The 25,354-nt window shown below is 52.2% G+C and overlaps 10 protein-coding genes across 10 annotated transcripts; 5 read left to right on the top strand and 5 right to left on the bottom strand.

Moving 5' to 3' along the window:
- The first annotated feature begins 45 nt into the window (after nucleotides 1-45).
- Nucleotides 46-1,709, top strand: ASPBRDRAFT_45858 (aldo/keto reductase). Its single transcript, XM_067625497.1, has 6 exons — nucleotides 46-481; nucleotides 538-548; nucleotides 599-656; nucleotides 710-891; nucleotides 940-1,309; nucleotides 1,358-1,709. Exons 1-6 carry the CDS (start codon nucleotides 407-409, stop codon nucleotides 1,508-1,510), a joined length of 849 nt encoding a protein of 282 aa, XP_067476763.1. The 5' UTR covers nucleotides 46-406; the 3' UTR covers nucleotides 1,511-1,709.
- Nucleotides 1,710-1,777: 68 nt separating this feature from the next.
- On the top strand, nucleotides 1,778-2,750 carry ASPBRDRAFT_57179 (putative gamma-cysteine synthetase regulatory subunit; the record flags this gene model as incomplete). The annotated part of the gene is made up of 2 exons (XM_067627704.1): nucleotides 1,778-1,800; nucleotides 1,847-2,750. The coding sequence occupies 2 exons, from the start codon at nucleotides 1,778-1,780 to the stop codon at nucleotides 2,748-2,750; spliced, it is 927 nt and encodes a 308-aa protein (XP_067476762.1).
- Nucleotides 2,751-2,949: 199 nt separating this feature from the next.
- bud32 (serine/threonine protein kinase BUD32) lies at nucleotides 2,950-3,831 on the bottom strand (the record flags this gene model as incomplete). Its single annotated transcript, XM_067618270.1, has 2 exons — nucleotides 2,950-3,360; nucleotides 3,409-3,831. 2 exons carry the CDS (start codon nucleotides 3,829-3,831, stop codon nucleotides 2,950-2,952), a joined length of 834 nt encoding a protein of 277 aa, XP_067476761.1.
- Nucleotides 3,832-4,191: 360 nt separating this feature from the next.
- ASPBRDRAFT_157463 (DNA-directed RNA polymerase III core subunit RPO31) lies at nucleotides 4,192-11,395 on the bottom strand. The gene is made up of 4 exons (XM_067619424.1): nucleotides 10,576-11,395; nucleotides 9,303-10,524; nucleotides 8,715-8,848; nucleotides 4,192-8,623 (listed from the first exon to the last, which is right to left on the bottom strand). The coding sequence occupies exons 1-4, from the start codon at nucleotides 11,310-11,312 to the stop codon at nucleotides 4,366-4,368; spliced, it is 6,351 nt and encodes a 2,116-aa protein (XP_067476760.1). The 5' UTR covers nucleotides 11,313-11,395; the 3' UTR covers nucleotides 4,192-4,365.
- Nucleotides 11,396-11,580: 185 nt separating this feature from the next.
- Nucleotides 11,581-12,631, top strand: ASPBRDRAFT_198164 (spindle checkpoint protein MAD2; the record flags this gene model as incomplete). Its single annotated transcript, XM_067621178.1, has 8 exons — nucleotides 11,581-11,629; nucleotides 11,679-11,704; nucleotides 11,764-11,789; nucleotides 11,841-11,879; nucleotides 11,932-11,960; nucleotides 12,011-12,156; nucleotides 12,206-12,279; nucleotides 12,340-12,631. The coding sequence occupies 8 exons, from the start codon at nucleotides 11,581-11,583 to the stop codon at nucleotides 12,629-12,631; spliced, it is 681 nt and encodes a 226-aa protein (XP_067476759.1).
- Nucleotides 12,632-12,687: 56 nt separating this feature from the next.
- Nucleotides 12,688-13,954, bottom strand: ASPBRDRAFT_657484 (DUF218 domain protein; the record flags this gene model as incomplete). Its single annotated transcript, XM_067628582.1, has 4 exons — nucleotides 12,688-13,324; nucleotides 13,432-13,483; nucleotides 13,655-13,762; nucleotides 13,857-13,954. The coding sequence occupies 4 exons, from the start codon at nucleotides 13,952-13,954 to the stop codon at nucleotides 12,794-12,796; spliced, it is 789 nt and encodes a 262-aa protein (XP_067476758.1). The 3' UTR covers nucleotides 12,688-12,793.
- A 689-nt stretch (nucleotides 13,955-14,643) lies between these two features.
- On the bottom strand, nucleotides 14,644-18,978 carry ASPBRDRAFT_130984 (uncharacterized protein; the record flags this gene model as incomplete). Its single annotated transcript, XM_067618283.1, has 10 exons — nucleotides 14,644-14,736; nucleotides 14,789-15,391; nucleotides 15,444-15,685; nucleotides 15,745-16,136; nucleotides 16,191-16,735; nucleotides 16,794-16,896; nucleotides 17,304-17,817; nucleotides 17,878-18,047; nucleotides 18,110-18,285; nucleotides 18,334-18,978. The coding sequence occupies 10 exons, from the start codon at nucleotides 18,976-18,978 to the stop codon at nucleotides 14,644-14,646; spliced, it is 3,483 nt and encodes a 1,160-aa protein (XP_067476757.1).
- Nucleotides 18,979-19,283: 305 nt separating this feature from the next.
- ASPBRDRAFT_280325 (uncharacterized protein) lies at nucleotides 19,284-19,996 on the top strand. The gene has a single exon (XM_067622464.1). It carries the CDS (start codon nucleotides 19,550-19,552, stop codon nucleotides 19,844-19,846), a length of 297 nt encoding a protein of 98 aa, XP_067476756.1. The 5' UTR covers nucleotides 19,284-19,549; the 3' UTR covers nucleotides 19,847-19,996.
- A 669-nt stretch (nucleotides 19,997-20,665) lies between these two features.
- sly1 (syntaxin-binding protein) lies at nucleotides 20,666-22,971 on the top strand (the record flags this gene model as incomplete). The annotated part of the gene is made up of 4 exons (XM_067627703.1): nucleotides 20,666-20,705; nucleotides 20,769-20,985; nucleotides 21,057-21,439; nucleotides 21,494-22,971. The coding sequence occupies 4 exons, from the start codon at nucleotides 20,666-20,668 to the stop codon at nucleotides 22,969-22,971; spliced, it is 2,118 nt and encodes a 705-aa protein (XP_067476755.1).
- A 74-nt stretch (nucleotides 22,972-23,045) lies between these two features.
- On the bottom strand, nucleotides 23,046-24,818 carry preB (alpha-factor pheromone receptor STE2). The gene is made up of 2 exons (XM_067628581.1): nucleotides 23,905-24,818; nucleotides 23,046-23,837 (listed from the first exon to the last, which is right to left on the bottom strand). The coding sequence occupies exons 1-2, from the start codon at nucleotides 24,647-24,649 to the stop codon at nucleotides 23,437-23,439; spliced, it is 1,146 nt and encodes a 381-aa protein (XP_067476754.1). The 5' UTR covers nucleotides 24,650-24,818; the 3' UTR covers nucleotides 23,046-23,436.
- Nucleotides 24,819-25,354: the final 536 nt, after the last annotated feature.

Below are 25,354 nucleotides of genomic sequence, written 5' to 3'. Positions count from 1 at the left end.
CCTGCAGACTGTCAGATGGAGATTACAAGTCGGATTAAAAGACGGCGCCACTGCGGAGAAGCTGAAAATTGGTCAGCCTCGGAATGAGGATGACAGCCTTGTGTCTGCCTCCTCCAAGGCCGGATGGGACTAAGCAGTGGGAACTATTCTACACTATACAACAGGTGAGGAGAGAAGAGATTACTATCAAGCAGGCCTCAATGCACGATAAGAATGCAGATACTGTTTATACTTTGTTATTATTAGAAAGACTTCCATTGTGAGGCCAGACTCCAACCCCACCGCGACGATGATCTCATCGCTCGCCTTCTTTCTTTAATTAATCAACCATCCACTCCTTCATCTTCCTATCTTCCATCTTCTCCGCACTTCATCCATACCTTCTGTGACTGACAGAAACCTCACCATGTCCGCTCTACAGAGTCTCCGTTCGACCTATCGCCTAAACTCTGGCCATGAGATCCCCATCCTTGGATATGGGGTGAGCTTATCCAAAACCTTCCCCATCCCCACCAGGCAAACTAACCAGTGAACCAGGTCTACCTGATGTACGTCTACTGAGCCACGCTTCAACTTACATTCCTACTAACTTTCCCAGCCCGGCGTCCCAGACCGAGAAAGCTGTTCTTGAAGCACTCAGAGTCGGCTACCGCCATGTAGGTCCCCTGCCACCACCTCGTCTCCATCGTCACAGTCACTAAGAGACTAGGTCGACTCTGCTATCATGTACCGCAACGAGAAGGCCTGTGGGCGCGCCATCGCAAACTCCGGTCTCCCTCGGTCGGAGATCTTCTTCACGACCAAGATCCCCCCAGGATCAATGGGATATGATCGCACCAAGCGAGCCATTGACTCAAGTCTGCGTGAAGCACAGCAGGAATACTTCGACCTGTGAGATCCACCCTTAGACCCAGCCAGAAGCTCTGCTAACGAGTGTAGAATCCTGCTACATGCTCCCTACGGCGGAAAAGAAGCCCGTCTCGGCTCGTGGAAGGCTCTCGTGGAGGCACAGAAAGCCGGCAAGACCCGATCCATTGGAGTGTCGAACTATGGTATTCACCACCTCGATGAGCTGGAGGAGTACATCAAATCCGGCGGAGGGGGACAGATCGACGTCGGCCAGTATGAGCTGCACCCGTGGCTGGACCGATCGGAGATTGCGGAATGGCTGCAGAAACGCAATATCGTGGTGCAGGCTTACTCCCCATTGGCGCATGGGACGCGCATGGGCGAACGTGTGCTGAAGGAGCTGGGAAAGAAGTATGGCAAGTCGCCGGCACAGATCATGATCCGATGGGGGCTGCAAAAGGTAAGTTCTTCAGCAGTGGTTAAGTACAGCTCTTGCTGACGATTGTAGGGGTTTGTGCCTCTGCCCAAATCGGTGACGCCCAGTCGCATCCAGGAAAATGCGGAGGTCTTTGATTTCGCATTGACAGAGGAGGAGATGAAGACACTGCACACAGGCGAATACTCGCCCACGGATTGGGATCCCACCGTGGACTACGACTAGGTGTAGACCATTTAGTGTGCGTGTAGTTAGACCCGAGTGTACAGAGTAATATCATTGGAATGAATATGTAATGAAGCCGGCCTGGATGGAGAGAGACTAAGCAGAAGACAGGCGGGCCGGTCCCCGCGGGGCTGCTTAGCAATAAACTGAACCAAATCCATCTTTATCTTTCTCCCCGCCAACTTCAGCGCAATTCCTCCGAATCCCCCTCTTTCCCTCGTCGACGTCGTCTCTATCCTCGAGGAATCCCCTCTAAACTTCGTCATCATGAAGCTAATTCTCTCTTCTTCGTACGTCTGCCCTCAGTCCTCCCAAATCGCCCGCTAACAAGCCCAGAAATATCATGATAAGCGGCGAGACCATCATCCGCCATCCCACCGAAAAGTCCAACGTCGAACTGATCAACTCGCTGCGCACAAACTTCCAAGCCGCCCAACACGCTGCAGAGACCACAAACAACTCCTCCAGTAACCGTCCTCCCTACACGACCTGGACCAAGCAAGGCGACAACGCCCTCTACATCCCCGCGACCGACTTTGCGAACGGCCTCTCCGAAGAGCGCTCCCAGTACGACATCACCGTCAAACTATTCTACCTCCCTGGCATCCCTGCCTCCCGGCGCTGCGCACACACTCGCGAAGCCATCGACCTCGTTCTGAAGGAGCTGCATGTCGACTCCATCGACCTGCTGATCGTCTCCTTCCCGGGCATTCTCTTCGACGCCGACGACGACAGCGACGAAGAAGTCTCCTCCGACAATGGCAGCGAAGAACCCGATGACTTTGACAGCATGATTCAGACATGGCGCACCTTGGAGGGGCTACAGGAACAGGGCATGATCTCCCAGCTGGGAGTCGCGGAATTCGGAAGCGAACGACTCGCCCGCTTCCTTCCCCACACGAAGGTCAAGCCGTCCGTCGACCAGATCAACCTGAAGGACTGCTGCGTCGTGCCTAAGTCGCTGATTCTCTACGCTAAGCAAGAGCATATTCAATTGCTTACGCATAACGACTGCATGGATATCTTGCCTGTCGGCACTACTCGGGATCTGCTTGGACCGGGGGAAAAGGGCGCGGGGATTCTGGCTTCGTCGCCGGATGCACCCGATGGCATCCAGGGCGATGTCGAGCCGCAGTGGGTGGTCAAGTACACGGCTGTGGTGAAGGATCGGGGGGTGGTGGAGAATAAGGGATACTTTGCGCTGGCGGATGTAGGCAGCTGCGTGAAGGAGAGATCATAACTTCTTTCCCTTCCACATTACCTTCCTCTGCTCACTACCTGATTATACTCTCTCGCATGGATAAGCACGGCTGGCGTTATTCGTTCTGTTCTGTTTTGTTCTAGTTCTAGGTCCTCATATACATCACGACTCAATGACAAGCACATCCCCCACCATCCATATCTCATAGAAGAAACCAAAAAGAAACAAGAAACCAAATCTACCCAAGCATACTCCTCTTCCTCCCTCTCATCCTCACATCCTCCAACCTCTTCAACACTGATCCAGACCCGCGATAACTAGCCCGATACCCCTCGAGCACCTCACCAAACAACGGCTCCGTACGGGGATGCGTACTGCCAAACGCACGCTCCAAAACATACAAATCCACCGCGCGATCCTCATCCTGAATACTCTGACTCGCCAGACCGAAATCAATCAGCACCACCTCACCCTGCATATCAGGACTTGCCCCCTCCCCATCCTCATTCCCATCTTCAGATGCCGGCTGCTCCGCCGCCCCCCTAAGGATCAAATTACTCGTGGTCAAATCCCCATGCACCACCCCAGCCTTATGCAACGCCCCAACCGCAGCCCCAACACGTCTCAACAACCCCTTGACTTTCTTCTCCTCTTCCTCCAGCCAAATATTATCCTGTTCCTTAACCTCCCCATCAACCTGCCTCTTCGCCCCCTGCACAACAGATCCAGCAGCAGCAGCAGCACTCCGAGATTTCATATACCTCTCCCACCGCTGAATCACCACCCGAACCACACACCCCTCGATCCACTCCATGAGTATCCAGGCCCCGTTACCTCGGCCATCATCATCACTCTTATCCTCACCCCCATTCCCATTGGTAGCACCACCATTATTAATATCCCAATCCACCGCCAACACCGCCGGAACATTCACACCCTCGCGCACCAGACGCACGAGACACCGCGCTTCCTGAAGCACGCGAGCACGCGTCAATCGCCGGTCGAGAATCGGGTGGCGGTAGGGCTTGGTAGGGCGGATTTTGAGCGCCGCGGGGGTGGTCGGTGATAGGTAGGTGGTTTTGTATAGGTGTGCTTCGGCGCCTTGGGTTATTAGGCGCATTTGGTCGAGGGGGGTGTGGTGGAAGGGTGGGGGGAGGGGTGGGGGGGTGTAGGGTTCTGTTGTTGTCATTGTTGTTGTTTTTGTTGTTCTTGTTGATGGTTTGTGGTGGTGAGGAGTGATTGATGGTGATTAGGAGGCGATGGTTAGAGGTTTAGCTGGTGAGATTGTTCATGGGTTGTTGGCTGGAGGTGCGAATAATATATGGAGGGGATGAGGGGAGAAATCGATGTTATCGAAAAGTTCGGGTGGGGCGGGATTCATGGATGGATATGGCTTTATCGGCCTTATTAAGCAGTCAGTTTGATTCTGCTCTAACCATCAAGTTTGATAGTATTTGATGATACAATTCTTTCGTAGATAATCTTCATCGGTCTACTACTCTAGTTACAGTATGAAGGTCGTGTCTGAAATTGCAGTGTTGCTGCTATCGCTAAAAGTACACAAGTACATACAACGCCTGGTATGCTTTTAACCCGTCCCTTTTATAGAAAGTCCTCTCTTTATCATCGAGTTCTCTTCTGTTTTTATGTATACTCATGATCGCTTGCGTCGAGCTGCCTTGGCTCTCTCCAATGGCGCCTCGTACACTTCGGTCCATGTATCTTCGAACGTCGTCTTGCGTGCCCCGATCTGCCCCTCGAAGAAGTTCATCTTGCGCACAACCTCCATCGCTCCCGTTCCCAGCGACACCGTCTTGCCCATAATAATACACTCGGACACACCCTCAATGAGATCGCTGCGACCCGCGCCACCGGCGTCGAACAGGTGGTCCGCCGTCTTCTCGAACGACGCCAACTGCAGGACGGAGTCACGCATCTTCGCGAGACCGAATCGCGTAATACCCAGCACTTCACCCTTGTAGGTCATGACATCGGCCAGCAACTGCATGTGTCGCGGATCAATGTCCATGTCCTTCATGACCTCGCTGATTTCCTGCACGATGGTTGTCCGCGCCGCTTCGATACCCAGAACGTCCCGCATCTCCATCACGTTGTTGGTCGAGGTGCGCAGTCCGTCCACACCCATCGTCGTCATACACTCCCGCAGTCCGTAACCTTCCACCAGAAGCGTGTTGGTGGTAGACGTCTCGTCGGTTCGGATGATGGCACGGAAGGCCTGCGGGTGACCCAGGACTTGGATGTCAGGGAGCATGCGCTTCAGGTGCTTTAGACGGAGGAAAGGATCTGAACTGGTGTGGGCAATCTCCGTCTTGGACAGGTTGGCCTTGGTCGACGGGTCCACGTCCATGTAGACGTGGATGTGGGACCGCGAGCACCGGAACTTCAGATCGTCTGCCTTGAAACGCTTGTGGTTCTTGATCGCCGACAAAATGTTCTCGATCTTCAGCTCGAGCGCCAAGTCTTGGATAGTCTTCCAGTTGATCTTCACCGTGATGTAGGCTTCCTTGCCCGTCCATGTCTCACGGACATAGTGGATGATGTCACGCAAGTATGTCTTCTCGATACGTCCCTTGACGATCCGCGCCGCGATGATATTGTCCTTCGTGACGAGCTCGCAAGCAACGACAGGCGTACTGATCTCCTTCGACGCGTTGATAATTTCCTTGATACGGGGTACACCCTGTGTGATACTCATACCGGCGACACCAGCAAAGTGGAAAGTCTTCAACGTCATCTGCGTACCAGGTTCACCAATGGACTGGGCACCAACTGCACCAACAGCGTGGCCAGCCTCGACCTGGGCCTTCTTGTACTTCATCAAGCATGAGGAGATGAAAGTGCGGAGTGTCCGCTCAGTCAGCTTGCCGGTGTGGTTCAGACCCTTTTGACTTCTCTCGTCGTTGGGGTCAATGTCACCACCGCGGGAGATCAGCTTGTCTGCCTTTGTAGCAACGTATTGCTGGATAGACTCGAGGAAGTCGCGAGCACTCTCGAACTGATCGATACCATGGTCAGACCGATCCATGTAGCCGAGTTCATTGCCCATCAGATCCTTCCGCACCAGCTTGGAGCGCTCCTTCGAAAGCATCTCTTCACAGATCTCCATGATCTCAGCCGGAAGCAAACTCCGCTCGTCGTTTTTGTAAGTCGTAGATTCGGCGTGGATGAAAGTCCGGTCGAAATGGACAGGCTTGGCCTTACCCTCCATATCTAAGGGATCGAGCTTATCGTCACCGTACTGGAACTGGACAATGGCCGCCGACGAGTTGCGCACAGTATCATCGTATCTGGTCGAGAGATCTTCAAGCGACTTCATCAACCGACGAGACATGTAACCGGTTTCGGCCGTCTTGACGGCCGTATCGACCAGACCTTCACGACCGGACATGGCGTGGAAGATAAACTCCGTGGGCTCGAGTCCAGAGAAGAAACTGTTCCGGACGAAACCCTTGGACGGGGGCTGGCGAGCGTTCTTGGGGAAGTGCGGCAGGGTACGGTCCTGGAAGCCGTCCTGCACACGCTGGCCACCAATAATCTGCTGACCGACCAGGGCAACCATCTGGGACACGTTGATACTGGAACCCTTGGATCCGGACGTGGCCATGATTAGGGGCGAGTTGTACTTGCTCAGCTGAGCAATACATTCGTCTCCTGCCTGCTGACGGACCTTACTGAGAATACCGGACAGCTGGTTCTCCATAGTCTGCAGCTCGTCACAACCAGGATACTTTTCCAGCGTGCCTGCCTTATACTTGGCGATAACTTCGTCACACTGTGCGTAGGCTGTTTCGACGAGGTCATGCTTCGAACGTAGAAGCTTTTCGCTGGGATAAACGTCGGTAATACCGATCGAGAATCCCATGTTCGTGAACCAACGGGCCGAGAGCCTGGACAACCGGTTCATACCCTCCGCAGCCGCCACGGGCCCGTAATCTCTCAGCATAATATAGAACACGTTGTCTTTCTTTCCGGAACCAATGGTGGATTTGTCCATCACACCACACATCACCTCGGAGTTTCGGATGACGAGCCAGGAGTCCTTCTCATCCAGATCCCGTGGCCTGCCATCCTTGGGAGCCTTGAACTGTCTGCACGCAGCGTCCAGGTTGACCAGGACGGGGTCATCCTTATTCGGCCGCATGAGAATGTTGAAAACCTGCTTTCCAGTCCACAACATCTGGGGCTTGAGCACAGCTGGAGGGGGAAGGTCGAAGCGTGTCTCAGGGCCCAGCATGTACAGACAAATCTGAGTGAATGAGCGGCGGTCAAAGAAGTTGTCCTTGCTACTGAGAATATAGGCAGCACTAATGAAATCCTGAATGGCAGAAATGATCGGCTCTCCGTTCTTGGGCGTGGCCAAGTTGTTCTTGACTCCCATCAGTTCCATCGCTTCGGCTCTCGCCTCCTCCGTCTGAGGCACGTGCAGGTTCATTTCGTCTCCGTCGAAATCCGCATTGTAAGGGTTACAGACACATTCGTTCAATCGGAAGGTCCGGTGAGGGCGAACTTTGGCAAAGTGAGAGAGAATACTGAGCTTGTGCAGAGAGGGCTGTCGGTTGAAAAGAACAATATCACCGTCCTCGATGTGACGTTCGATAACATCGCCCTCCTGCAGTTGATCGGCGATCATGTTCAAATTACCATACTTAAGGAAGAGCTTGAATGTCTGGCCCTTCTTCATAATGTAGTTTGCACCGGGCCACTTCTTCGTGCCGTTCCGGACTCTCTGCTGCAGCTTCTCCTTATTGTATCGAGTGACGACTTCGGGATAGGTCATGTTCTTGGCTACCAACTCAGGGACCGCAACCTCGTCGACCCGCAGATTAGGATCGGGGGAAATGACAGTACGGCCTGAGAAATCCACACGCTTTCCGGACAGGTTACCACGGAATCGACCCTGCTTACCCTTCAACCGCTGTACGAAACCGCGAATGGGCTTTCCAAGATCTGCCTTGTTAAGACCTGGCACATCGCTATTGATGTATACCGCAATCTGTAGCTGCATGTAGTCCCAACATTCCATAATTGTCTGTACCGGCGCGCCCTTCAACAATGCGTTCTTCAGGTTGATGTTGCTCTGGACAATGTCGCCCAGCTTGGCTGTCAAATCGTCCTCGGTGGACGCCGCATCCTGACCGACGGAAGGACGGATACACACTGGAGGAGCGGGAATGAATTGCCAGAGAAACATTTCCGGTCTTGCTTCCTTTGGGTTCAGACCCAACAGCTCGCAATCGGTATCGGAAATCTTCTTGAATAGATTCAGCACGCGAAGAGCGTTCATATCATCCTGGGCCTTCTTGTAATGCTTCTCAACCTCCGCATTGGACGTTCTGGCTTCGTCGAATGACCGGTCGAAAACAATCTTGCTGGGCGGCGGAACTTTCTTGACGGAAGTCGAGGCGTTGAATGCACGGAATTTGTCGTGGGTGATCTTGAGGGCGCTCGTTCCAGCTTTCTTCACCACACCGTTAACCGCACCACAGGCCTCGCAGTTGCGTGTCTTACGACACCGCTCATTGATCCGCTTCGCAATCTGGCCGCGCCGCAAATTATCCAACCCAGGACGACGCATTTCACGAAGGTAGGCACGGCGATCGGCTTCGGGGAGCAGAATGCGCGAACATTCTTTGCAAACTTCCTGCAGAATGGTAATGACCCGCTTGAAGTAACCGACGTGGAAAGCCGGCAACACGAGCCTGACGTGACCGAAATGTCCATTGCACACCTGGAGAGCGCCGCCACAAGTCTGACATGATGAGGTTTTGTTGGAGATACCCATGCGCGCATCGAGAGGACCATTGGCTACCACCGCTCTGTCATGATCGAGATCGAAGAACTTGCGATCCGAAACTTCCACCACACCTTGGCTGACAATGTCATCGTTGGACCTGGAGAAGTCGCGCACACGATATTAGTCTTGACTGCTCCGCAGCGGAGATCCAGGAGGGGTAGAACTGGGAGAAGCAGAGCCATGCTTACAGAACACCAAACTTCAACTCCTTGATAACTTTGGGAACGCGGTCCAGGACCTGGGCCTTGCCCAGGTCGACCTGCACACCTTCTGGAGGCTGCATCGCCGTTGTCAGATGATGATCATGGCAAGGCGACACTGACTCAACGGGTAGAATGCGACGGCGCTGGAATCACCGTACGACGAACAAGAGGGTCGCCCAGATGTATGATCGTCAATATGGCACCCAGCGGCACTGCAGCTTGTGGATCTGGAGAGAAGGAAAGCCAGCAAGAGAAAGCGACCGCGGGAGGGGGAGAAATTGCAGACGACCGCGGCGGCGGGGTCGGCGACGAACTTTTCTGCGGTTAAATTGTAAGCTCCAGCTTCCGCCGCTCCGCCAATCAGAGCCCCCGGGAAGCCCAGTATTCACAGATGCATACTACAATTCTATACAGACATCATTGGGGATGGGAAGGTGCATTTAGGTGCAAGATCTATCTATCAATATAATAATACAGCAGAAGCAAATATGATATAGTATACTGTACAGAGGTAGACATGAAGATGCCCACTTATTTAGCCAAGAAAGCCTGGAATGCCTTCTGTTCAATCACCACGTTTCCAACCGCCCGCAGCTTCTTGCGTCCCTCCTTCTGCTTCTCTAACAGTTTCCTGCGGCGACTGACATCACTGGCATGAAGCTTGGCGAGAACATCCTTCCGATACGGCTTGACGGTCTCACGCGCCACAACCTTGCGGCCAACAGCTGCTTGGATGACGATCTCAAACAGTTGTCGGTCAACGTGCTGTTTAAACTTGGTCACCCATTGTCTGCCCAATCGCTCTACTTGGCTGTAATGCACGAGCCGTGCGACTGCATCCACGGGAGCCTTGTTAACCAGCAGCTGTAACTTGACGATGTTGCTGGTTTGCCACGCGGACTCCTCGTAATCAAGGGTGGCGTAGCCCTTAGTAGAGCCCTTGAGCTTCCCGAAGAAGTCGTCAACCAGCTGCGCAAGAGGCAGGTCATACTTGAGGATGACCTGAGTCGATGTGAAATACTCGAGGCTCTTTTGCACGCCTCGGTTGGACTCACAGAGCTCGATGACCTTTCCAAGATACTCATCGGGGAGGGTCAACGTAGCGACAACATAAGGCTCCTGAATCTCGGATACCTTGCCGCGCAGCTCTTCTTCTTCCGGGAACTTGGCGGGATTGGAGATAATTTCTTCCTTGCCGTCTTTCCAGATGAGCTTCACAGGAACGGAAGGAGGAGTAATTATAATACTGGCACCGTGCTCCTGGCGCAGACGGTCCTCAAAGACAGAGCAATGCAGCGTTCCCAAGAAGCCTAACCGGAAACCTGCTCCAAGAGCATGAGACGATTCCTTTTGCACAGTGATGCTCCGGTCGTTCAGGCAGAGTTGGTTGATACTATCTTCCAAATGCTCGAAGTGATCAGCATCCACGGGATAGGCGGCCACGAAAACCATTGCTTTGGGCTCTTCGAAGCCCGGGAGCGGTTCGACGACCTTTTCAAACCCAACCTTCGTGTAGGTGTCACCGATTTTGGCTTCCTTGCTTCGCTTCATGCCGGGGTTGAAGAAGATGTAACCGACCTGGCCGGCCCGAAGGACGGACTGGGGAGTCTCATTGGGATACATAATACCAACCTCACCCACAAAGTATTTGATTCCAGTCGCGAACGACACAAGCTGGTCTCCTGCCCGAATTTCGCCATCGAAAACGCGGACCAAGCAGATGACACCCCGGTACGAATCATACCAGGAATCGACGAGAAGCAACCGTAAGGGATTGTTGACGTCGCCCACCGGCCTGTCTGGAGTCAGCCTCAAGACTCCGTTCATTAATAGACTAATCACTTACGCGGGAATCTTCTCAACCACGGTAGGGAGCAATTGCTGTACATTGAGACCCGTCTTGGCTGATACCAGCACTGCGCTTTCCGTGTCAAGTTCAAAGGACTGTTCCATCTGGTCAAGAGCACGTTCCGGGTCAGCGGATGGCAGGTCCACCTTGTTGATGACAGGAATCAGCTCCAGGCCTTGAGAGAATGCGAGGTAGAAGTTGGCGACTGTCTGAGCCTGGATACCTTGACTGGCATCCACTAAGAGCAACGCTCCTCCGCAACTAGCATAACTGCGGGAAACCTCCGCACGGAAGTCCACATGCCCCGGCGTATCAACCAGGTGCAACAGATAGTCCTCGCCGTTATGATTGTAGATCATTGTACATGTCTGTGCCTTCACCGTAATACCACGTTCACGCTCGACGTCAAGCTTGTCCAAAACCTGCTTGTTCATCCCGGGCTGGATCGTGCCTGTGAGTTCCAAGAGCCGATCGGAGAGGGTACTTTTGCCATGATCGACGTGGGCGACAATGCAAAAGTTACGGTATCGGTCAATCGGGATTGCTGCGATTCTTGATTCAAGGTCGGAGGCTGGCTGGCCGGCCGGTCCCCTGGAGCGCGATGCCCAGCATGCGGCGGAAGTCGTGAAAAACCGGGCTGGATTAGCCAGGCCGGACGGCGGCTTGAGAAGGCTTGCAGCAGGACATTTCGGTGCTGCGCGCAGCCACCTGGCTAACTGCAGGCATCCTCGCATCTGGAGGTCTGCAATTGCATGGGAATGAATTGCGTGGACGAGATAGTATGCGGACTGCAGACACGGTCAAGCACAGGCAAGTCTCCGTCCAGTTTGGCGGGCGGAAAAAGTGCGGCTGCGGAGACCAAGTCGGCGGGCGGTCAGTCCAGATTGCCGCGGTGACTGTCTCGATAAACAAAGCTTCCCTCTTTCCCCTCGCATGCAACGCTTCACATTTGGATAGCTTGTCGACAACACTTCAATCCCAGACACTCTCCTCACAGCCATCATGTCCGCTACTAAGGATAAATCCAAGGTGCACAAGCTGTCCTTGAAAGGTACGGATATACAGTCTGTGAGATTCCAACAGAAGCTGATACACAGCAGGATCGGCGAAGCTGGTGGCCGAATTTGTGAGTTTTTCTTTCTTTTTTTGACTGAGGTTCAATGCGGAAGATACTAATTATTTCAGTTTGAATATTCCATCAACTCGATTCTGTAGGTTCAGTGTCGATTCTAGCAGGAGCTTGCTTATCTGATTTCTTCCAGTTTCCAGAGAGGCGTTTACCCTCCAGAGGATTTCACAACGTGAGTGTCTTATGTTTGTCATTGTGGAAGCAAACTAACCTGTCTTTCAAAGTGTCAAGAAATATGGCCTCAACATGCTGGGTTTGTCATCACGAACCTGCTATGAGAGCCTCTTCGTTGACCAATAGTAGTTACCGCCGACGACCAGGTCAAAGCCTACATCAAGAAGATAATGTCGCAATTGAACAAATGGATGACGGGTGGCAAGATCTCTAAGCTTGTTATTGTCATCACGGATAAAGAAACTGGTGAACATGTGGAAAGATGGCAGTTTGATGTACGCAGGTCATTTCTCCTCACAGTATACACGGCTAACGAGATATCAGGTGCAAATCTTCGGAAAGCATTCCAAGAGCCAGTCATCCCGCACATCTGGTGACAAGGAGAACGCTGCCCCTGGGTAGGTCTCTACCACTACGCATCTCATTATACCCCGCTAACCATATCTCGCTATCTACAGGGATAAGGAACCCCAAGTCGCTGCCACCGTTGAGAAGACCGAGAAAGAGATCCAGGATGAAATCCAGGCTATCTTCCGTCAGATCACCGCATCCGTCACATTCCTGCCAGTCCTGGATGGCGACTGCACATTCAACGTCCTGGTATACGCCGATGCCGACTCCGAGGTCCCCGTGGAATGGGGCGACAGCGACGCCAAGGAGATCAAGAACGCAGAGAAGGTGCAGCTCCGAAGCTTCAGTACCAACAATCACCGCGTAGAGACTCTAGTCAGCTATCGTCTTGCCGATTAGTTACTTCGACACATCATCAGGTGTTCATACGGAGGCGTTACGGAAGAGAGGGCGGGATCTAAATCTGGGAGCATTTCGGGCATCTTTTCATCAATGTGTATTCTACATCTATTTTCGCACAACTAGCATGACTGCTATCTACCAATGACTAACGAATCTGCATCATTGCGACTGAGCCCACCAAGGCAACTTATCCATCTTGGGAAACCATTCATTCCCCGTCTCCCCTCCATCCCACCTCACCAACTCCTCCACAACAGCCTCCAAGCCCCCATTCACAAACACCCCATCCTCCATCCCGGCCCTCCACCCACGTTTCACCCTCTTCCCCGCCAACTCCCTCTGCACCCCATACCTATCCCTATTCCACAACCCAATCCCACTCTTCTCCTCCCCAGCAACCAGTGAAGCCAACGGCGTCACCTCCTCCGGCGGATTAATCCCGATGACCGTAGACGCAGAACCAGAGAGCCCCAAGGCCGGAAAATGGCAGTCCACGAACCGCCTCCGTTTGAACTCATGCGTCACAACAGTCACCCGCCGCGGATAAACGCCCGTTCTCAGCCTAAACCGGAGCATCGAGAACAGCACATTCTGATATGAGTCCGTGGCGTGGATTTCAGCTATCACCTGCGCGGGGTTTATCCGCGAAGCAAAACCGAAGTACTTATTGTCTTTGGCGAGGTTCTGATGCTATGCATTAGCGAACAATGTTCATATGATTCACCACTTCTTGTCCGTCCTGGAAGAAGAGAAGGACAATAGTAGACATGGATATGGACTTTGGATGGACGACTTACAAGATAAGACTCCCCCTCCGCAAGATCTGTCCGTCCTTTCTTCGTAGGTCCCCTGTGGTTTACCCATCGGTCAGTAAACGAAGTCAGCCAATACAATATCACAACATCTAGTAAGTAGTATATAATCATACACCCAGATGCCCATCCCTATTGAAGCTATCCCAGCAAGCCAGCGAGCAGAAATAATCCCAATAATAGTCAACTTCAGTAATTAGTTACCTACCCTGAAAACATCAACAAAGCATCCGGATCATCAGCCAGAGCTTGCAATCCGGCTTTAACGTGGTTCGTGAATGTGGGCGTTTCGCCCTTCTGGAAGGGCTCTATAACCCTGTTCTCATAGTCAGCGTCAGGTAACTTTCTTACAGACTTAATTGTTTCATAGAGTTAGAAATAATATCCGGTAGTTCATGGAGTTTACGCACCATTCATTCTCGGATAGACCGTTTGTAGGCCCGCCGGTGTATATGGCGTGGCAGCAGACGATGATCAGGTGGGTGTGAGGGGGTGGTTTATTTTGCATTATGTGCTTGAGTTATGGGGTAGATATTATAATGGCAATCTGGAGGGTGAGAGAAAATGTCTGTTTCTTCATATACATAAAAGAAGTGTGTTGATGTAGTAGTGTTCATAGGGTAGGTGAAGTGAGGCGTTGCTCAAGACAGTTATTGTTGATTATTGTTGACGGGTTTACTTATGGGATTACCTAAGCGGGTTATGGATGGGAAAGAAATACGATAATATCACTGATTTGAATTTGTTAAGCTCAGAGCTACAGACAGGAAAAATTGGGACAAATGAAATTGGTCACTGGTTGTTTCGGCGGCAGATAAACCGTTGCCATGGTGGATCACTATTAATGTACATGCAAGCCTGCTCTTGCTTAAGCAGCCACACACCCCGAACGCCAGACAGCATCAACACACTCACAGAAACGTATAGCCGACAGAGAGAATAAGAAATATAATCGTAATCTTCACGCAACACCTAGGTACTCCACATATGGTATGCTCCCGAAATGAGATGCGTGACGCTATGAGAAGCCTGTCAACATAAGGAAAGGTTGAGACACCGTTAATTTGACAATGCAACAGATGCAGGGCCAATGTACAATGGTAAGGCGATATAATGAGATGCGAGAATGTCAATTACAGAAATGTATGAATAAATGAGAACCAAGAGGGGTATCAGGAGAAGAGAAAAAGAGAAGCATTAGTCCAATGGATCATGGCGAAACGTGCATTCGTCGCCTTTGCGGCACTTGCCTTCTCGCCAGTACCGACAAGGAACCAATCCAGCTTTGGGCTATGGTTATGTTAGTACTGGAGTAGAACAATGCAAGGTGAGAGACACTTACGTGCTTCTTGTTCGGCTCATTTGATCTGCTGCGTTTGGAATTGAACCTATCATCGTCGCTCCCATCATAACCGCCGGTTTCACGTATGCGCTTCCGCTCTGGATCCTCGTAGTGGCCTGGCGGGGGATGCCCATTGGCCGCAGCTGTTTGGGTTTGACCAGTTAACTGGGAAATAATGGCGGCCAGATTAGGAGCGATGGCAGGTTGTGACGGCTGGACCTGCGGTACAATAGGTGCGGGTTGCATCTGCTTTTGGGCATTCATGATGGACAGAAGTTTCTGAAAATCCACACCCTGGGCAGCTGGAGGCTGAGAAGCCGGTGGGAACTGGGGCATTTGCAGTAAGGGTGCCTGCGGAGGCGGAGGCGGTTGCGGCTGCTGCTGCTGGCGGAACATGCTGAAGGTTCGCTCAAGATCGGACATGGGTGCTTGGGCGACTTGGGGCTGAGCTTGTGGTGGAGTGGATTGTTGCTGTGGCGCACTTTGGATAATCTTGAGCAAATTCGTGATATCGAATGGCGCGTTCGGTGCGCTCTGGGGAGCTGGCGCTGGCGCTGGCGCTGGCTGAGGGTTGATCATTGCGAAGTACCGATCTTGTCGGGCCTAGTGCGGTCGTCAGAAGACGTTGTAAGCAAGAATGGGGAACGAAGCATACCTTGACATGATCCGGTAGTTCCCCGAAAGACACAATTTCGGGTACGGTATCTTCCGCATCTGCCGGGGGAGGTTCCTTGGGCGTCGACGGTACGTCTGCCGGCGAGGTATAAAAAACCATAAGTGTCGTCGCCTCCCGGTGCTCCTGAGCATTCTTTTCAGGACTAGTCGGCTCTGCAGTTCCGCCGCGCTTAATGTAGTTTCTCGAGCGATCGTCGGGTGCGATGTCGCCGTTGTCGATTTCTGAACCAATTAGCACCCAGACACAAGCATAACAACGTTAAAATTATTTAGGAACCTACCGGAAGGCTCATAATAGTCGAAAAATTGCTCTTCACGGATGCCACCATCATCTTCCTCCTCAAGCTCGTCGAGGTCTCGGTGAAGTTTGAGCACACTGCCTTCACCCTTGACATCTCCCAGGTGATCGCCAGGCCCAAGTTCCTCTTCGGGATCGTGTGTGAATAGACGGACTTCCGTAAGGGATGCATCAGGCTTCCATGTGACACGCAACTTCCGGCGTGCTTCTTTACGCAACCTCTTCTTCCGTTCCTCTTCAGTCTCGGGGGGTCTATCCTCCGCAGGCTGTGCAGGAGCGGGATCCTTCTGTTTGTTCAGATCCGCCATCAAATCCCCAAAGGAGAAAGTAGGTCTTGGGGGTGGGGGTTGGGACTCCTTCTTCTCCGCAGGAGTACTGTTCATCAAGTTAGCCGCCAAGACAGCAGAATGATAATGCGTTGGCACGCACCTTGCTTTCGCTGCGGCCGCCGCGGCCGCCGCTCGTTCTGCGTTTGACGTTCCAGGTCTTTTAGAGGCAGAGCTTAGACTACCAAAGAGGCTGGTAGGCTTCGGTGCAATGATGTTGGCCTTGGGACGGGCTGCGTTGGTTGCAGCTGGTTTGTTATCTTGTCCTACATCCTGTGGCCGTTTGCTGACACCAGAGACCATAGCGCTGTTTGGCTTTGCTGCAGGTTTGGGGTTTGCAGTGACAACCATTCGCTTAGTTGCTGGTTGGCCATTCCCTTCACCTTCTCGGGCCCTCTTAAATCCAGCAACTTCACCACGTCCATCTGGGGCAGACCCGTCAGTCACTACAGCTTTAGGTGAACCTTCCTTTGACCCGGACTTTCCCGCTTCTAATTTCCGTTTCGTCGAGGCAGCGGCATTGTCCATGATCTTTTGCGCCAGCTCTTTCACTGTTTGTCCGCCTTTCTTGACGAATCTAGGCAGCAACTTGGCAACGTTCGTTTTCTGAAGAACATCTTCATCCATTGTCAAGAATCTGGAAAGCAACTACAGTCAAAGTCAGTTTTGATTCGATAAGAGGTCCCAGAGCCGTCTCATGATTTACCTTGAGTATATTCACCGTCAAAGCACCATCAATGTCAGAAGCCTGGTGGCGATCCAGCAGGAATGAATACAGGGCAGCTACAGCCATTGGATGCTCACCCAACCTGAAAACCCATACGTTAGCGACCGGCACAATCTAGCAAATGAACGTGAAAATTCAATAAACAGATGCAAGGCATCCGGAAGGCGAGCAAAGTTTGCGCTCCGAAGGGCGATACCACAACGGAACACACTCTGGGCACCTGTACAATGACGGCAGGAGATAGCTTGTCTGATCCAGGATGGGCATTCTACCCTCCTCTGCCTCGTGCTTGAGGACACACAGCTAGGTATGTTTAGTCCTCGGATGGAGAGCATATATGCACCCTTACTTATAAGCACATTATTATATGCCAAAGCCCACACTAGGTAGATTACATGGGAGAGGCTCTCATTTCGTTTCAGACTTCTATGGCCACGAGGACATGCCAGATGTGGAAAGGAAAGGGAAAACGGTAGAGAAAGGACATACTTCTCGACTATGATGGGATGACCTTGCGCCTGGGCGGTGCTGACGATCACGTCCATAAGGCGCCGCTGAAGGACAACATGCTTCTTCAGTTGCGCTGCTTTGTCATTATCGCCCTTGTTTTCTGCCACCTTCATGGCTTGGCTGCTTTCTTTCCATGCATCTCTTACGGCTTTGACAACATCTTTGAACGCAACCAATGCACTCTTGACCTTGTCAACATTGGGCCGCCTATTACGTGGAGACCACACCGCTTTGAGCGCGTCATATCGCGCAGCAGCCTCGGGTTCGCTAGGACGACTGGGTGGGAGTGGAGATACCTCTTCAGGCTCCTGAATCTCTAGATCCGATTCATCAGAGCTATCTGATTCAGAACTCGAAGAGGCCGCCTGCCCATCCAGCTTCTTGCTTCCCCCTTTCATTGTGGGCTTTTTGGGCTGTGATTGTTTCTTCGCACTGGGCTGCTTCTTCGGTTTTGCTGCTTTCACTGGGGCGACGGCGGTGACTGTGTCTTGACCTGTTCGGGTGAGTGACTGTGAGTGAATGTGGCACATCTATGGGGTAGAGTAAGTCATACCATTCAATGGCACGATGAATTCATATTGTGTGGTTGGGGCAATGGGCTGGTTGCGCGCCATGGGCTGAGGCTGAGGTTTAGGTTGTGGCTGAGGCTGTGGCTGTCCCTGACCTTGGCCTTGGCCCAGAATTGGTGGAACTTGCAAGTCATCCCGAAAGAAAGTGTACAGTCTATGAACAGTCAGCAACCGGATGCGATTACCGAGAGGCTTGAACCTCGTTATTGGACATACTTTGGATCTTCAGGACGCTCGAAGTCCGTGGGGTTCATATACAGCAAGTTATTATGAAGGGACGCTTGCTGACTAGCGGCTTGTTGCGACGAGTTTAAGAATTGCGGATTGATGGTCTGCTCAGAAACAGTCGGAGTGGACTGCCCATATCCGGTAGCGAAATTAATTGGGATATGCTACTGCGAATTAGCGATGAACGTGAGTAAGTGCTCAATGAATCATACCGTGGTTCCCTCCGGATAACCCGCAGGAAGAGCATATTGAGGGACTTGGTGCTGATGGGAGTCCGACCGATATTGTGTTGGCTGGGGTTGTGCCTGAGCGGGCCGAGGAGAGTGAGACTGAGGAAAGACATCTGACACCGAGAGATTCTGAGGAGGGTAGTAGCCACGGGGGAAGGTGTATGACTGAAAGTGTGAGTTGTCGGACGAAGGGAGTGGCTGTGAATCAAACGCAGGTTGTGCATGAGAAAATTGCGCCTGGCGATACTGTTGATTCATGGGGAACGTCTGCGGCGCAGGATGGATTATTTGTTGGGATTGCAAAGGGTTCGTCCGCCACGATTGGGGGGTTGCCGATGTATAGATGCCATGGTTCTGTTCCTGGGGCGTAGGCAAGGGACTCCGAGCTTGGGGAGTCTGACTGAACATGGGGTGATCCCAGCTGATTCCCATTGGCGTTGCATGTTGTTGTTGCGGCGGTGCCGGTTGAATCTGCTGAAGCTGCGGCGTCTGGGATGGGTGCGGATGTTGATGTTGATGTTGATGTTGATGTGGGGGATCGGGATTGGTATACAGAGGCTCGAAGCTGTTCCAGTATTCAGGCGGCAACGAGCCAGGGTCTACTGGTGCACGGTGCAGACCGGGCATGATATTCTGCGGCGGCGACTGCTCCATGCTACCGTTCATCCCCCGCTTTCTAAAAACCCACGGACCCTCGATCCTGGAGGGATATGTAGGTCGAGAAGTATATGATTGTCGTGGGTAGCGCGGGTGGAGTCAAGGTACTAAGGCAGTAAGCGGGTGCACGGCCAAATGTAGTATAAGTCACATGCATCCACGTGCCGGGGTGTGTGTGGGAGGGACCAGGCTGAATTGGGACAAGTGCCAATGCCGCTCTGGATTTGGTCGGAGTTTGGAGCGCGACTCCCCTGGTGGGGTGGGGTCGCCGATTGGCGCGTTGATTGGCTAGCCCGTCACGCGTAACGGCGGCGCAGTAAACCTTCCCAATGGAGCCGGATATTAGGTCAAGAGCTCCCTGGGCGAATCAATCGTCCCGACCGTGTTTGTCAGCCTAAAGGATCGCTGATACGTCGATAGTGGACCAAGACGTAGATAGTCAAAAGTAGTAGTAGTAGTGTAGGTGTAGTAGTAGTACTCCGTAGTGCAAGTAGGTAGGGAAGTAGTAGTAGTAGTAGTTAGATTCCGGGCAGCAGAGCTGATGAGTTGCCGAAAAGAGGGTGGCAAATGGTCGGCGCCCGCTGCTCCTCCCGCTTTCCAGTTCCGTGAAATGACTCCTATTCGGAGGCAGCGGAGGGGGGGAAGGGAACCACACCTGAGCTCTCGGAGTAAGTCAGAGAGGAAGCAAATAGCACCAGAACTTTGCGGCTTTGCTGTGCCTGTTATCCTTTATGTCACGTCACGTTGCGCGGTATCCCAGTGTGCAGCCTCTCACTCTCTCGTCTTCTTTCTTTTTTTAGGCAGATTAGAACCAGGTTGTCCACACTGCAAAAGCTGAATCAACTCTTTCGAATACACCGGCCAAGTACTCCGTATAATAGACGTAAGATAATCTTTGGCTTCTTGAAGAGCCTGCTCTCCTTCTGCTTGTCCTCTCCGGCTTTCCCAAGCAATCCTTTTAAACAAAAAAAAAAGCCTTGTGTTTGTATCCTTGTCCTTGTCACTCTGTTCTCCTGCCAGCCTCACTTTCTCCTGTCTTCTTCTTTTTGCAAAGGCAGCTGAGGCAAATCACTCGTACTGCCTGTCCTGGGTGGACCTTTTCTTCTTATTCTGTCTTAAAAGATGATAAGAAAAGGTGTTATACAAAGAACCACTCGGGACTGCAGCTTAGCAGCTTAGCAGCATAGTCATTTGCTTTACGAGGAAGGGTGGAAGGGATAGGGATGGGGGGAGAGGGAGGGCGGTTGGTAGTGCTGGTCGTGGTGAGACTGAAAAAGCCGGGCGGCGCTCGGTTGGGCCACGCCTGAAATGGGCTACGCCTCTTCCGACCTAGCGCCAGACACATGATCGCAGTGCCCGGATTGGCTGGGCGGGAGCTTATGTCATCTCCTCATCAATTGCGGGAGCTTCTCAGGATGCCAGGTGGAGAGTGTAGTTACAGACTGATGAGTGGGTAATTACTCTCTATCATATTATCTATCGCCCAGCGGAGTTAGAGCCCGTTTTCACCATTGCTGCTTTACTCCCCCGGAATTCACTATTGTGTCGGTTGATCTCCTTGCCACTCTACCCTCACCACATGTCATGAATCTTGGCCATTCCAGGTAATCGTGATAACCATCCGGGGTGAAGCAAGTCCAGCATAAACCGAACTACTATGGCCTCGCACACAACGTCTTTGAGGGACCGTCAGGTCGGTAGGTTTCTGCTGTCCGTATCGAATTCGTGTAGCTCCTCACAGCTCTCTGACTCAATTTCAGCCTCCATTCACAAGATTCTCAACTTGAACCATGAACCGCAACCCGCGGAAGATGCCCATCACGAAGCGTCGGCGCAGGGCCTCATTTCTACCCCGGTACTGAACGAGGACGGCGACCCTATCTGGAAGGTCCTGGTGTTTGATAATATGGGAAGAGATGTCATCAGCAGCGTGCTGCGTGTTAATGATCTCAGAGCTTGGGGAGTCACAATCCATCTGTATGGACCCCTGGTCCAGGCCCCTAAATCAATCGCTGTGCGTGCGTGACGTAGCTAATGACCTTCGCCAGCAACATCAATTCCACACGATACCCGATTCCCGACGTCCCTGTTGTCTACCTTGTCGAGCCTACGCCTCATAACGTCGAAGCGATCACAAACGACCTTTCTCGCGGCCTTTACTCTCCCGCCTACGTCAACTTCCTCTCTTCCGTACCCAGACCCCTCCTCGAAGACTTCGCGTCGCAGATAGCGACAACCGCTACCGCAGAGCATGTCGCACAGGTTTACGATCAGTACTTGAACTTCATTGTGGCCGAACCGGACCTTTTCAGCTTGGGGCTAGGAAACGATGCATACTGGAAGATCAACAGTGCGCAAACCAGCGACGATGATCTGGACGCGATTGTGGATAGGATTGTTAGCGGGTTGTTCAGCGTCAGCGTCACAATGGGTAGGTCAACTGATACGGTCCTCTCATCATTAACTGACGGCGGAATACGAACAGGTGCCATTCCGATTATCCGGTGTCCTAAGGGCGGCGCGGCAGAATTAATAGCAACCAAGCTGGACCGCAAGCTACGTGATCACATCCTTAACTCGAAAGACAATCTGTTTTCGAATAAGAAGAACACTCCTGGGGTTCCCTCATCGCGACCTGTCTTGATTATCGTCGATCGCAACGTGGATTTAGTGCCTATGCTTTCCCACTCATGGACATACCAGTCTCTGGTGCAGGATGTTCTACAGATGCGCCTTAATCGGATTACCGTCGAGTCCACTGATGAAGCGAATCCAGCCAAGGGTGTCACGAAGAGAGCGTACGACTTGAATAGCAATGACTTCTTCTGGAAGCGTAATGCCGGCGCGCCATTCCCTCAAGTTGCGGAGGACATTGATGCGGAGCTTACACGGTACAAGGAGGACGCCACTGAGATCACGAAGAAGACCGGTGCTTCCTCGATTGAAGACCTTCAGAACGATACCAGTGCCTCCGCACAGCACCTTAAGGCTGCCATCACACTCCTTCCCGAACTACGGGAACGCAAGGCGATCCTCGACATGCACATGAACATTGCGACCGCACTGCTCAAGGGGATCAAAGACCGCCAGCTGGATAACTTCTTCGAACTGGAAGAAAACATCACCAAGCAAACCAAGGCCCAGATCATGGAACTCATCAACGACGACACGAAAGGCAACGAGCCCCTGGACAAGCTCCGTCTTTTCATCATCTGGTTCCTGAGCACTGAAACCGAGGTTTCCCGCTCTGAGATGACACAGTTCGAAGAGGCTCTCACTCGCATCGGCGTCACAGATGTCACCCCCATCGCCTATGTCAAACAGGTCCGAGAAATAACCCGCATGACAATGATGACTACCGCAACAGCCGCTCCCCAACAACAGTCCTCTAATCTCTTCCGCGGCTTCTCCTCCCTCTCCAACCAACTGACTGACCGCATAACCTCTGGAGCCCTCGGCGCCAACTTCGACTCCCTCATTTCTGGTGTCAAGAATTTCCTCCCCGCCAACAAGGATCTGACTCTGACCAAGATCACCGAATCCATCATGGACCCAACCTCTGCATCCAGCTCCGCTATCGCCAAGACGGAAAGCTATCTCTACTTCGACCCCCGCAGCGCCAACGCCCGAGGCGCCATGCCTCCGGCCTCGGCTTCGCGCAACGCCCAAGGGCAGAGTCTGAACACCTCCGGGCCCGGCATGGCCGCCACATTCGGCCAACGCCGACAGGCCTTCAACGAAGCGATCGTCTTCACCGTCGGTGGCGGCAGCATGGACGAATATGGCAACCTGCAGGACTGGGTAAGCCGAACAAGCGGACAACCAGGCGCCGATGGTGCCGGGGCCGCCAACCGTGGGGTTCATGGAGCCCCTAAGCGGAGAGTCGTTTATGGTAGCACGGATTTGATGAATGCCAGAGACTTCCTTACAGAATCCTTGGCGAAATTGGGCCGGGAGGGCTGAAAATAGTTTTTGACAGCAGCTGGGAGGTATTGTGAGAGGAGCGTGGTCGCAAATAGAATTTGCCTTCAACGTATAGTACTTAGTATAGCTAATTGATGCGCTTATGGAGATGATTACTACCTACGTCAAGCCCATTCAAGAGAACTGCTACATATAATAAGCAAGGTCCATTAAATGCCAATCAAGCGGCCACAAGAGAAGATTATCATGCCAATAGACACATTTGAAAAAGCATCGAACAAACGAAACAAGAAAAAGTTGATGCACTGTGCATCCCGAAAATTTAGAAGTCAAAGTCACAAAAGAAATCCGCCGAGAATAAATGAGAGGTCCCGACATACAACTTGACCACCACCCACCATACCCAGGTCCCCACCCCCCTTACTAACCCTCAAGAAATATGAACAAGCCCATCCGAATCGCACCAACGGAGCAGTAATACTTGAGTATATTCATAGTCCCCGTTCAGACCATATCACTTTCCCTCTTGAAACTGTGCACGGAGATCTCATGTTCGACAGTAATGCCAATTTCCTCAGTAGTAGCCTGCTGCTTGAGCTGCTTGGAGGAACCAATGTCAGCATAGCAAGTCGAGACTGGATTCATAGTTGGCATTGAGGAAGAGGTAGCGGTAGAACTGGTGTTTCTACTGTCCCAGACAGGGAAGGAGAGCTTGGTCCAGAGGTTGCGTCGTGACGAGCCAGATCCGGTGCCGGTGTTAGAGCCAGAGCCAGCGCCGGAGGAGACTTTGGTCAAGGCGACGCCGGCCCAAATGGAGGATAGGGGAAGGGAAATGGTGACCAAGGTGGCGACGTTGGAAGATAGGGCTGGGACGGCGACGATGTAATGGATGATTGAGAAGATGGCTGTTTGGACGGGTGTTGGTTAAATATATGACACTGAGAGTATATGTGGAGGGAGGGAGATGCATACCTGGAATGACCAGAGTCTGGCAACCCATAACGAAGATGACTTTCATTGGGCCAAAGTCTCGCACGCCCAGTCTGCGACGCTGGCGAATAGCGAATCCGAGCTTCGCAACGAAGATGGCGCAGAAGAAGCAGATGCTGATTGTCGCGGTGATGTTCTCTGCACTTTGAAGCCAGATGAGAGGTAAGCTGCTTTCGGCTGCCATGATTGTTATGGCGTTCTGGACCATCATGGCCATACGGAATCCGACTGGGACCAGGGCAACCACGATGGACAGTGTGAGGAGAACCTGCCGGTATACACGACCGAGGTTCGCGCAGATGACCTGGACCTGCAGGACGAGCGAAGCCTCGATGCATATCACGAGGATGGTGTAGAATACCACTGCGATGACTGAGTTGGCGTATGCGGAGGTTGGCACTCGGGAAAAGTCTCCTGAGAAGTAGGCATACACTCGCACGAAGTCGGAAGTGAAATACAGTATCTGGCAGAAGAGACGGGCGACATTGGATAGAAGTGCGGTGCAATTGAGGATGAAGACGCTAGAACTGCGCTTCTCAGGTCTGGTCAGGAGAAGGAGAATGACGAAAAGCACAATGGAAGCTCCAAGCTGGGCGCCATAGTTGGTGCAGATCTGGATGCAGTACTGCAACAAGGTGTCAATGTCCTGCACGTTCACCTCGAAGGGAGTCCCATCGGCAGTATGTAAGGTGACATTCTGAGTAAAGGGATTGAAGGTTGAGGCCATTATGGCTGTCAGGCTGTAGACTAGGGCACCGATATAGTCGATATGCTCTGCAACGTGAGGGTAAAGTATGATCAATTGCTAAGGTGGACAGGTTGCTCGACAGGAGAAGATGAAAGGTTAAGTAGACGACTTGTATAGACCGTTGAAAAGGGAATAGTAAGTGTTCGAGCAATACGTGACCAAGCTGGCTTCCAACTTAGACGCCATGGCTGTACATTCATCGTGCCAAGGCAGGTTGCGATGCTGTATATTGTCTTGCAACACCCGAAACAGACAATATGTAGGATGGAGCTGCTATGAGGGCAACAATACTATGCTGGAACAAAGTGGATACCAACCCTAAACAATGCCAATCTTCACCGCATTGAGCAGTAAGCTCAAGGAAGTGTTTGTGAAGATGTTTAATCTAAGACAAACAATAGCAAGGCTAATGCAGAGAACAATGGCAAGTGAAAAGGGGAGCCCCTGGACGAAAGTCTGCATATTTCGGTCAACACTGATCACGGCACAGGCAGGATTTTTTTTTCCTTACCTCTGGAAAGATTATGTGCCCATGAGAGTAGTTGGATCTGTTAATCTTGGCTAGCATGAATCTGTATATTAGTCTAGCTGTATGTATCAGAGGCTGTAAATTTCATCCTATTTGGAGCTGGAAATTAAGTAGCCGCTGCTCCGACAGTGTATGTGCTGAACAGTCTAATTATG

The sequence above is a fragment of the Aspergillus brasiliensis genome (genome assembly GCF_001889945.1).
Source record: "Aspergillus brasiliensis CBS 101740 unplaced genomic scaffold ASPBRscaffold_10, whole genome shotgun sequence".
NCBI lineage: Eukaryota > Fungi > Ascomycota > Eurotiomycetes > Eurotiales > Aspergillaceae > Aspergillus > Aspergillus brasiliensis.
The sequence above is the reverse complement of the archived record's forward strand: the minus strand, read 5'-3'. Positions and strand labels throughout refer to the sequence as shown.

Bases quoted from the DNA above. Each gene is read 5' to 3' on its own strand.
- preB (XM_067628581.1), bottom strand. From the start codon at position 24,649: ATGGCCTCAACCTTCAATCCCTTTACTCAGAATGTCACCTTACATACT. The intron at 23,838-23,904 runs GTATGCATCTCC...CCGTCCAAACAG, and splicing joins CCAGACTCTGGTCATTCCAG to CCATCTTCTCAATCATCCAT.
- ASPBRDRAFT_280325 (XM_067622464.1), top strand. From the start codon at position 19,550: ATGAGTTGCCGAAAAGAGGGTGGCAAATGGTCGGCGCCCGCTGCTCCT.
- ASPBRDRAFT_157463 (XM_067619424.1), bottom strand. From the start codon at position 11,312: ATGCGAGGATGCCTGCAGTTAGCCAGGTGGCTGCGCGCAGCACCGAAA. The intron at 10,525-10,575 runs GTAAGTGATTAG...GACTCCAGACAG, and splicing joins GTGGTTGAGAAGATTCCCGC to GCCGGTGGGCGACGTCAACA. The intron at 8,849-9,302 runs GTGATTGAACAG...CTACCCGTTGAG, and splicing joins TGCGGGCGGTTGGAAACGTG to TCAGTGTCGCCTTGCCATGA.
- ASPBRDRAFT_45858 (XM_067625497.1), top strand. From the start codon at position 407: ATGTCCGCTCTACAGAGTCTCCGTTCGACCTATCGCCTAAACTCTGGC. The intron at 657-709 runs GTAGGTCCCCTG...CTAAGAGACTAG, and splicing joins TCAGAGTCGGCTACCGCCAT to GTCGACTCTGCTATCATGTA. The intron at 892-939 runs GTGAGATCCACC...TAACGAGTGTAG, and splicing joins CAGCAGGAATACTTCGACCT to AATCCTGCTACATGCTCCCT.